Source organism: Elephantulus edwardii, unplaced genomic scaffold, assembly GCF_000299155.1.
Source record: "Elephantulus edwardii isolate Elephantulus edwardi_28Jun2011 unplaced genomic scaffold, EleEdw1.0 scaffold00001, whole genome shotgun sequence".
NCBI lineage: Eukaryota > Metazoa > Chordata > Mammalia > Macroscelidea > Macroscelididae > Elephantulus > Elephantulus edwardii.
Genome location: NW_006399751.1, coordinates 32,861,653 through 32,873,232, shown reverse-complemented (window position 1 = coordinate 32,873,232; position 11,580 = coordinate 32,861,653). Strand labels below are relative to the sequence as shown.

The following is an 11,580-nucleotide window of genomic DNA, read 5'->3' as shown; positions in this document are numbered from 1 at the left end:
CAGACTTTCCCATGGCAATGTGTCTTTTCATTTCCTGGCTACTGGTGCAAAAAATGTTGACTGTGGAGCCGAGCAAACGAAAGCTGTGAACAATCTCAATCTCTTCACCATCCATCCTGATGCTACATATGTACCACTGGATATGTTCAGAAGGCTCACATAATTTCTCTTTCCTGTCTCTTCTTTAGTGTTTGTTTCCTAACAGCTTATCACTCCTCTAATTGGTTTGTTCTTCCTTCTCTAAGAGTAACATCTAAGAACCAAGACTCGATTCTCTTTAAAACATGTATCCTACCACCTTGGTGGTGTTGTTTACCCTACTGGTGACAATGGAACAAACCCCCATGCACAAAGTGACAGCCTCAACATTGATAGCAGATCAGACCACTGAAATCCATGGGATTTTCATCGGCACAAGATGAATTGCACTGGGAAAATCTGTGGTCGAGGACCTCTCTGGAGTACTGAGAAGTAATGATGTCAGTCTAGAAACTGAGGTGTGTCTGATCAAGGTCATGATCTTTGCAATTACTTGTTATGCATCAGAGAGCTGGACAATGACCAAGGATGATAGAAAAACAGTAGATTCCTTTGAGTTGTGGTGCTGGAGAAAATAATTGAACACCTATGGACTGCCAGGAGAACAAATAGGTTATTCTTGGAGAGGGTGAAACCAAGTTTCTCCTTGGAGACAATGATTTTGAAGCTCTGTCTCACAGACTTTGGGCATGTGGCCAGGAGAGACCAGTCCTTGGAGAAGGACATCATGCTCAGAAGGGAGAAGGGTGAGTTAAGGAGAGTAAGAACCTAGATGAGATGAATTGATACAGTAACTGGGGCAATGGTATAGAAGTGTCTGAGTCAGTGCAACTAGCTCAGGATAAGGCATGTACAGAGCTATTGTACATAGAGTCGCTATGAGTTGCAGGTGACTCAGCGGCACATAAAAACAACAACAAGAAACACAACAATTTTTAGTAGCAGAATGTTAGGTTTCTTCCTGGTATGTTTCAGCCTAGAAGCTCCACAGAAGCCTATTTAACATCGTAATAGTGTACAAGCCTTCACCAACAGATATATAATGATGACCGTTCTTGAGGTCTTTGGCCAAGAATCAAACCGAAGTCTTCACCGTACCAGGTGCAAAATCACTGTCTGAACGGACTACCACTGCTTTTTGAATTATATGGTATATTTACCTGAAAGATCAATAAATTTTGCATACATTCCCAGGAATCTGTTGTAACCAATTCATAATCTACAATTGGGATTTTAATATGTCATAAAACCTGGTTTTGTACCCAGAAAATGTGCATGTAGATATAAAGTCACAACTTCTAAAAGCACATCTATACAATGTGCAAGGTGTACCTGTCGGAAAAACTCTTCCATCAGGGCCATGGTCCACCGGTGGTGCAGCTTCCAGCACTTGGCTGGGTGGCTGATGTCTGCTGCATGGAGAATCAGAGACATGGTCTTGGCTTTGTCAATCCTGTCAAAGAAAGTCATGCTCAAATTGTCAAAGCAAACATCCAATCGGACTTTCCCCAGCCCACAAAATTCAATATAACAGAAGAAAATAACCTACCCTTCAGGCTGCTGCAAACTATTCCTGATAGTTTTAATTTGCTGAAAGTGACCTGACATGTCCGTCGATAAAACCATTTCAATCACTAGATTCCGAAGATCCCTGTGGAGGTATCAAAACGAGAAGTTCATTGGGCTCTTTTTATTCTAGAGTATCCTTGAATATCACTAATTGCATTTTCATTTTCATAATGGATGAGAACCCAATAGATGTTACTTTTTAAGTGGAAAAAAGAAGGTTCATAAAGTGTAATGTTATTTCCCCTTATAACCCATAGATTTAGCATGTGGTCAAGAGACTTGTCTGAGATGACACTGGCATCTCCTCTAAATAATTAGATGCTTCCTCCTCATTAGTCCCATTCTCCTCCCTTCCTTATAATTTGTAAATATTATTTTTCTACCTGAAAGGAACCTAGGCTATTTTAAAGGAAAACTATTCTAAATACAAGTTTAAGACATGTTTGGAAGCAGGAGTTACATCTACTTCCTAAGCCATATGCCTGTGGAAACTATGAACTTGGAGAAATTTCCATAGTTACAAGAAAGGCTTCAGGTCTTTTGTTCATAGGGTCACCATAAGGTGTGATCAACTTGATGGCAATCAACAACAACAACAGTCTACATATAGTATTTAACTATTTTGAAAGATAAAAATATAAAGCTATGAGATTTGAGACCATTTCACACTGTCAACAAAATTAAGAAACTTAGTGTGTAAGGAAAGACAGGCACGAGAGAGGCATTGTCTCTCAATGTTCTTTCCTCTCTCATTTTTCATGGTTTCAATACAACTTCCTCATTTATTGAGTTATTATCTCATTAGCTGACATTTAGCATTTTAAAACAGTAGGGTTTTTATTATTATTTTTTTTTAAATTCCTATCTGTTTTCCCCATTAACAATGTTGGCCTGCAGTAGTGAAAGTTGGTATGTGAAATGACAATAACGCTGACGATGGTGGCTAAGGTTACATCCGCTTGGCTGGGCCACAAGTCTCAGTGGTGTGTCAGTCACCCTGCATCTTCACATACCACAGATTTGTATATAGTAGTCTGGTCTTTGGAATTTAACCATGTCCATGAGTGAGAAGATACTGTATTTAATAGAAGAAGTTTTATTGGCTCTTGTGTTAACAGACAGATTGACTGTCTGAATGCGGCAGGAAACCCCAAGGGAGAAAGGCCTAGTAACCCACTTCCTTAATTGACTCAATGGACCTAGCAACAATTATTGTTAATAAAACCACCATTATGTATTCAGTGCAATCACTACTGTAGGTTGCTAGGTGACAGAGTCATTTCCAACTCACAGTGAAGCACTGCCTGATCCTGTACCATCTCCACAGCTGGTACTCTGTTCCAGCGCATTGTTGCAGCCCGGCACCAATCCATCTCTTTGAGGGCATTCCTGCTGGCCAACCGTCCTCTGTTTTGTCAAGCATAATATTTTTCTCTAGAAGTATACTATTTAGGAATAGATCTCTTACTGTGTACCATATATATTGGGACATTTAATTCTGACAACAACTCTATTAGGATACAGGGTTATTTCACACTTGAGAATATTGAACATTTTATGCCAAAACATACAGATAGCATTTAGCAGGAACAGCAGTCAACACTGCTCTTTAATAATATGCATGTTGTTCTTAGGTGCCATTGAGCTGACTATTACTCATAGTGATCCTATGAACAACAGATGGGAACCTTTCCCAATCTTGCACCATGAATTTTCTGCCATTCTCAAACTCATGGCTGCAGCCACTGTGTAGTGAAGGATCTCCCTCTTTTTTTTCTGATGCTACACTTTTCCCAGTATGACTTTTCTCAAGGACTCCTGACAACATGCCCAAAGCATGTGAGATGAAGTTTCGCCATCCTTGCCTCTAAAGAGCATCCTCCTCATACTTCCTCTAAGGCAGATGGTTTTCTATTCGTCATCACAAAGAACATTTAAGATCTAGCCTGAAGTACCATGCCATTACTAAATAATATGTATGGTTTTGTTTGTGCTACAGAGTCAGAACCAACTTGACTGACCATCCAGGGGGTTTTTAAAGATTTCAATCACACAGGGGGAGGTTGCCCATCTTTCTCCTACAGAGCAGCTGGTGGATTCTAACCATGTGCCTTCAGGTTGGCAGAGCAGCTCCTTACCACTAGGCCACCAGAGCTCCCTATTATACGTATAATGCCTGTTAAAGCAGTTCTATAGAAAAAGATTTCATTAAAATTACTCTCAGAAGTGAAAACAGTAAAACAATGATACATTATTAGAACAAAATATTAAAGATGTTTAAAAAAGTGTCCAATAGGAATTAAAATCATGCTGAAATAGCAAATAATCAACAAGAAGAAAGAAAAAGGTTGATTCAAACATTAATACAATAAATGTTACCTTTAGAAACCATTACTTTAATGAAGAAATAAATTGACCCTCTAGGCAAAAATAATTTTTCTTTTGGATCCTGGAAATTTCTCTCAAGCGGTCTCCTGCTACTTTTGCTTTCTGGTCTCCACATAGGTACCTCTGGTAGCCTAGTGGACAGGGAATTACTCTGCCAACTCAAAGGCAGACAGTTTGAATCCACTACCTGCTTTGTGGGAGAATGATGGGCGCTCTCTTCTTGTTTGATTTACAGACTCTGACCAACACTAGAGGGTCAATTATGAGTATATCTGACTGACCATCAATAAACTGAATTGCTAGTTGAGTCTACAAATAACACAGTATGCAGTGGTCACTTTAAGATACTTTTCTAATTAAATCCTGGTTTTCCTAGACTTCTGGAGTTATTATTATTTAAGAAGAACAAAATGGAAGGCTTGAATGAGGTCTCACAAACTAAACATTTCTTTTCTCCTAATTTCCCCCCTATTTTGTAAATTTAATATACAGAGGCAAAGAAGGATTTTGCTTAATTTTCTCATGTGTAATTTGGTTGATTATAAAGCTGATTCTGGTTCACAATCTCTTTTTTTGGCTTTTTTAATAAAAAATATTTTTTCCCAGCACTTTCCTTCATTGGCATTATATTTCATACAATCATTCCCATACATTGTGTTTTATAAAATTCATCCCCAATGGACTATGCCCACCATTACCTGGTCTTTTCAGATCCCTACAGGATCTCTCCCATTTCCTTTACCCCCTCCTTCTTCCCTCTACCCACCTAATTGGGCAAGCTTGTCATTTCACCCCACTCATCTTCACTCCTCTGCTCCCATTACTCCCCACTTAGGATCCTCATACACATTTTACTAATTATCCTTCTAATTTTACAATAATGGTTTTATGCAGTATGGCCCAGCTATTCCACTCCTGGGAACATGTTGTTGTTGTTGTTAAGTGACGTCGAGTCATAGGTGAATCATAGCGACTCTATGAACGAAAGTCCTGGACACCTGTGTAACTTTCGTCCTTTGTCCAGGTTCACAGGGTTTTCTGAGGCAAGCTGTTGTGGGAGTGGATGCCACTCCTGCTTCTAAACTAGGAATATACCCCAAGAAAATTAGAACTGAAGCTCAAATGAAGATTTGTACACCATTGTTCAATAGCAGTATTATTCACCCTTATAAGAACATGGAAACAGCCCAAATGTCCAATCACAACTGAATGGACTGAGAAATTATGGTACATCCACACAATGGAATACTACGCAACACTCAGAAGCAATGATTTCAAAAAATGCTACCTAACTTGGGAGAGACTGGAGAGGGTTGTGCTGAGTGAACTCACTCAATCTCATAAGGATAAATCCTTTCCCCCCTCCCCTAATTTTGCCAGTTATGAAAATGAGGTTTTTATGATTAAGATTGGTCTTAAAATCAGAAGCTTTCATCTTTTGGAAAGGTAACCCTGAAAGATTTCCATCCCTACATTTAACTTTCACATTTGAAAAAAAAAAGCAGCCATTTTTTGCCTTGAGTTACTTTTCTTCAGTCATTTTTCTATCTTTGTAAAACTCTTAGTATCTTCATCTAAAGAACTCTTTTTAAGATTACTAATTCATCTTTAACAAGATGTTAAAGGACAGACAAGAATTAGTCTAGAGCCCCTAGCCAAGGAGATCCAAAAACAATTCCAAAACGTTTGAGAATAACTGGTATTAGGGTATATATTTCTATACCATGTTTCTGATACCAAAGAAAAACCATGTTAAGAAAGCTATCCTACCAAAGCAATGTAAACAAAGTTGAACAAAAAGGAGAAATGATAAATGTACAATAACCAATATTCAGTCACTTAAATGGACATAATTAATGACTTTATCAAAACATTCTTATAGCAGACAGTTTTCAAATTACTGGGGATCTAAGATAAATGAATTTTATTTTTATTTATGTTTATGTACTCTTTAATCTCTAACTTTTAAGAGAAATGGGGGGAAAATCACTGTGTACATTAATCTTGTTGTTGTTGATTGCCTTTGAGTTGAGCATGACTCATAGCGAGCCTATGAAAAAAAAAGGCCTGAATCTCCTCTACAATTTTGACATTTTCCTATAGCTCCCTAACTAGCCAAGTTCCCAAGTTGCTACAACCTACACAAAATTGTAGGCAAACAGGCTGCTCCTTCGGCACAGGGCTGGTGAAACTTCATCTCATATACTTCAGACATGTAGTCAAGAGGGACCACTCCTTGTCAAAAGCCATGCTGGGAAAGGTAGTGGTTCAGAGAAGAGAGGTGGAGAGATGGATTGACACAGTCACTGTAATGATTTGAGCATGCCAGCCATGGCACAGGCTAGGGTAGGCTTCCGGTCTGTTGCTCGTAGGGTCTCTGTGAGCTGTGGTTGACCTGATGACATCTAACAGCTACACCAGGCTAAATTTTGATAACATAAAAAATCTGTTTCCTAAGACAAGAAAAAGGGGCTCTGCTGGCTTAGTAGTAAAGAATTGTGCTGACAACCCTAACACCAGCAGAGCTGTTTCCAGTGCTGCTTATTCCAGGCAAGTAAATCCTTCAGGAACATATGTAATATTTCCTTACATACTTGGGTTATGTTATAAACATTGGTTATATTAGTAATTTTTAATTTAACATTTTAAAAAATTCTTAAAAGAAAAACGACATCAATTGACATGAGTCAATAATGTTGTTGTTGTTGTTATGTGTCGTCGAGTCATTTGCGACTCATAGCGACCCCATGTACAACAGCCCTAAACCGTGCTCTATCCTGTGCCAATCTCATTGCCTCTGACACACCCATCCCGACTACCCCAGTCACTGAATCAATCCACCTCATAGAGGGTCTTCCCCTCCTGTGCTGTCCCTCTACTCTACCCAGCATGATGTCCCTCTCCAAAGACCTGTCTCTCCTTACAACATGTCCAAAGTATGTGAGACAAGCCCCAGAATCCTTGCCTCCAAGGAATAGCCTGGTTTAACCCTCTCTAGGATGAATCTGTTTGCTTTCTTGGCAGTCCATGGTACATTCAATACCCTTCTCCAGCACCACAGCTCAAAGGTGTCAATTCTCCTTCTATCCTCCCTAGTCATTGTCCAACTCTCTGATGCATAACAAGTTATTGCAAAAATCATGGCCTGTATCAGGCACACCTTAGTCTCCAGAGAGACACCGTTGCTTTTGAGTACTTTAGAGAGGTCCCTAACAGCAGGCTTTCCCATCGCAATACGTTTTTTGATTTCCTGGCTGCTGGTGCCAAGAGAGTTGACCATGGAGCCGAGCAAACTGAAGCTGTGAACAATCTCAATCTCTTCGCCATCCATCCTGATGCTACCGATTGGTCCAGTGGTGAGTATTTTTGTCTTCTTGACATTGAGCCTCAGTCCATACTGAAGGCTGCAGTCCTTGACCCGCTGCAGTAAGTGCATGAGGTCCTCCTCAGGTTCAGCGAGCAGGGTTGTGTCACCCTGACAATAGCTTCTGACACGCCTCCAGGTACCAAGCCCCAAGGCGGAGCCAAAACTGTTTGGGAGGAGCAAGGGAGAGACAGAGGGACCTGCCGCCGATGGCAGAAGTGGGAGCCTGAAGCCGCGGGGAAGCTGAGTCAGTAATAGGATGGTATAATTGGTCCAAACTGAATAGAGTTGTACTCCAGAAAATATGTGATTAGCAGTCTTAAAATATTCACAAGGCGCTCTAGTGGCCTGGCTCACAGAGAGTTATGCTGCTGACCCAAATGTTGCATCTCTCTGGTGGTTCAAATCCACTGGTCTTCTGCAGAAGGAAGATGGGCAATCTTCTGCGTGTTTACAGAAAACCCATTAGGGGGGGGCAGCTATACATCCATTCCAACTCAACAGCAAAGAATTTCCAAGCTTTAAAGTATCCATTGTGTAATGTAGCAAGCTATAGATTGGCTGTGTGCATATAAAGGTTGAACTGACCTGGAAATACTTAAGTTTCATCCAACAAAGCCTACATAGATCTTAAACAAAATCTAGATTTCTTCTTTCTCAGAGTTATCTTTTCAACTAGTATGATTAATTTGTAGCACAAATTTAGTTGAGTTTCATATGATTTCTCTACATTAAATGACAATATTTATATTTTCCCTAAAATTAAATTTCAGGGCTCTGGTGGCCTAGTGGCAAGAATGTGCTCTGCAATCTCCAAGGCACAGCGTTTGAGGCCACCTGCCGCTCTGAGGGTGAAGGATGGTCAGTCTCCTCCCTTGTTATTAACTGCCTCTGAAAACCTGCCAGAGGGTCAGCTATGGGTCGGTTCTGACTCTATGGTACACACAACAAGAAAAATTAAATTTCCTCTAGTGTTGTTCTGAAACTCACCTCCAGTCATCTTTGGATAAATTTGTCAAGATATTCATGTCTTCTTCTTGCATAAGTCGATAGGCTGCGCTCACATGGTGATTCTCAAGGACAGAGCGATCATTATACAACATGGCAACATCCGACCTAAGAATCGAAAACACAATGTTCAGTATAAGATTTCTTCATGAGTATTTAACAAAAACTCTCATGTTTCAAATCTTACAACTGAATGCAGAAATTATAGAAACAATGTTGTATTTTTATTGTCATAGTTTAGATATATTTATGCGTCTTCATTTCAATTTGTAATCCAGATATCTGTGGGAAAACTTTCTGTCTGCCAAAGAGGAAAACAAACTGTGGTATTCTCACTCCATCAGTGAAGGAGCAAGTCTCCTTCCAGACACTTGATTACAGACTCTACTCAGTCAGCCTGAAATTTCTTTAGTGGAGGGTGTGGAGGCGATGACTAAGTCATTTGGCCTATTTATGTTCTGTTTTTTCTTTTCTACAGTGCTCTTGGTGCCTTTGGATAGTATAGTATCTTTTGCCTTAAATTAAATCAATGAAGATAATTTTTAAAAACCAGATTTAAAATGTATGTCTCATCATCAATTTATCATGAGCATTTAACTGATGCTGTTTATGATAACATGATGAATCCGTAAAAGGAAGGTTTCTGCTTCTCCTGTGTATTCCTTCGTATCATTTGATCACTGTTGAATTGTTGAATTTCAAGCAAACTTGGAAATGTTGTTAATAGATGCCATCAAGTCAACCATGATTCATAGTGACCTGGTGAACAACCAATCCTCCCCTCCCCTGTGCCACCATCACCGTCCATGACATGCTCGAGATGATTTTCAACAGTCACTGTGTCCATCATCTTGTCAAGGGCCTTCCTCTCTTCCTGCTGACCCTCTCCCTTTCCATGCACGATGTCTTGTCCAAGGACTGGCCCCTCCTAACAACACACCCAAAGTATATGAAAGGAGCTTTCCTCCAAGTTGGCAATACCCCTAGTATTTTCCGATCTGCACAATGGAGTCCTTGCTTGCCCTCCTCCCCCCTCCCCCACATACACACAGATCACTTTGTAAGTGAAAAGTGGAAGCAGTGCTGGTGTCTTCTGACTTTACATGGTGAATCCATACATGTAATTTGATAAATTGGCCGGAATGCAAACACATGGCCATCAGTCAGAACCAACTCATAGCTGATACTCCAGTGCACTTTTAGAGACTACAAATCATGAGAAGGATATTGTCCATCTTTCTACTTCAGGGCAGCTGGTAGATTTGAACTATCCACTTTTAGATTGGCAGAGCAACTCCCTATGGAATAGGCCACCTGAGTTCCCTAAACTGTTTGTTGTTGTGGAGTACTGTTGAATTAACACATAGCTGACCCTCCAGAGGGTTTGCAGAGGCAGGAAATCACAAGGGAAGCGATTGCCCATCCTTCTGAGGAGCAGCTGGTGGATTTGAACCAATTAGGATTGCAGTATAGATTCTTACCACCAGGCCATCAGGGCTCCCCTAAATTCGTGGTAGGACAGTACAAATAAGAATAAAAAATACAGGAGATGATACCTGTAACAATTTGGCTACTACTCATCCAACATCTTGGCTCCCTCTGTCTGTGGACTGTATAGCACAAGTGCTTCCGCTCCTCTTCAAAGATGTGTAAATTTCAGGATGATCTTGTTTTAGGCTTTCCAGTGGGATGTTTATGTTATTAGTTGCTATAGGGTCAATTCTGACTCATGAGACCCCATGTGTGTTTAGAAGAGCTATGCCCAGGAATTTTCAAGACTATGATCTTCTGCTAGGCCTGTCTTCCCAGGCAACACTGGATGTCTTAGACTCAGTCAGCTAGCTAGTAGTGGAGCATGTAGTCCTAATTATAATCTAGCACTGGGGCTGTCTGTGGACATTTATGAGAGAGTAAGCAAGGATGAATAAAATAAGTACAGAAATCTTATCTCTCCTGTGTGGGTTTACTGTTCTTGTCTCCACCATAGGGGATCTGTATCAAATAGTGTGACATACAAACCAACCTTTACAACTAATCCAATATGAGGGGAAAACCTATATCAGGCACTGAGAAAATACTTCCTCCTTTATTTCTAACACTGCCATAAAAGTAAAATAACATGTGTATTTAGCTAAAGGACCTATCTCTAAAGTAAATTGCTTTTTAATGGTGCCAGCTAAGGCTTAAAAATCCTTTACCAAACAACTCTAGCTCAACTGAATATGGGAAAATTGACAAGGAAAGCACACATACAGTATTTATTTAAGAGAATATTAAATAGATCTCGTCTGAGTAAAAATACAATGTTTGCAGGGTCCCCCCCCCCTTTTAGGTTACTGAGATCATGGGAGAAACTGATTTATCAATCACATCAGCTTTATGATATCTGGTCCAAATTCTATTCATGGCAATTTGGTTATGGTTAGTACATTATATAGCCCCAAACATCACTGTCTCTTCATAAATAAAAGAATGAACTGTAACAAAGTAAGCATGGCTATGTCTGATCAACAACAGGATGCTGGGGATATAGCAAGGTCGCAATATTTACTGAGACGGTCTTAACTGCCAAGAAAAGAACAAGACTCTAAGCAACATCCAGTATCCATGGTAACACGTAGCTTGACATTCTTTTTCTACACAGGAGAAATTACTTCCATTTATTTACACTCTCAAGGATTTCATGAATTATAATATCTGTATTGAACTCAAATTTAGCCTTGCACTATATTTTAAATTACTTTCCATTTTGCTTTACACATTGAATGGATTTCCACATTGGGAAAAAACACTTTAAATGCAAATAACAAGGAAAACTATCAACTACAATAGCATTATTGATATCAGAAACTAAAAACTATATATATCATGTAGCAAAATGTGAAGAGGATAATGAGAGCTACCAAACCAAAGAGATATTGTTGCATTTGTGATCACTACAACTTATACTCATATAATGTTCAAGTTCATGTAAAACATATTCATTAAATAATTAACTGTGACATGTTTGTTGTTGTTGTTGTGCCATCTAGTGGAAATGACTCGTAGCTGACACTCCAGTGGTAAAAGAGGCAGTAAATCTCATAGGAGATTGCCCATTTTTTCCTGCAGAGCAGCTGGTGGATTTGAACCATTTGCCTTCAGGTTAGCAGCACAGCTCCTTATTAACTAGGCCACCAAAGCTCACCTGATATTGTAGGTAGTTTATATAT

The 11,580-nt window shown here is 39.7% G+C and overlaps 1 protein-coding gene across 1 annotated transcript in view; it reads right to left on the bottom strand.

The window, feature by feature from the left end:
* The window catches only part of PDE1A (phosphodiesterase 1A, calmodulin-dependent), a 479,366-nt gene that overhangs the window by 40,931 nt on the left and 426,855 nt on the right, over positions 1-11,580 (bottom strand). The window contains exons 9-11 of the mRNA XM_006878948.1: positions 8,351-8,476; positions 1,589-1,690; positions 1,372-1,492 (exon numbers count right to left, since the gene is read on the bottom strand). Of these exons, the coding sequence (XP_006879010.1) occupies positions 1,372-1,492; positions 1,589-1,690; positions 8,351-8,476 (349 nt within the window). The remainder of the gene's footprint in view (positions 1-1,371; positions 1,493-1,588; positions 1,691-8,350; positions 8,477-11,580) is intronic.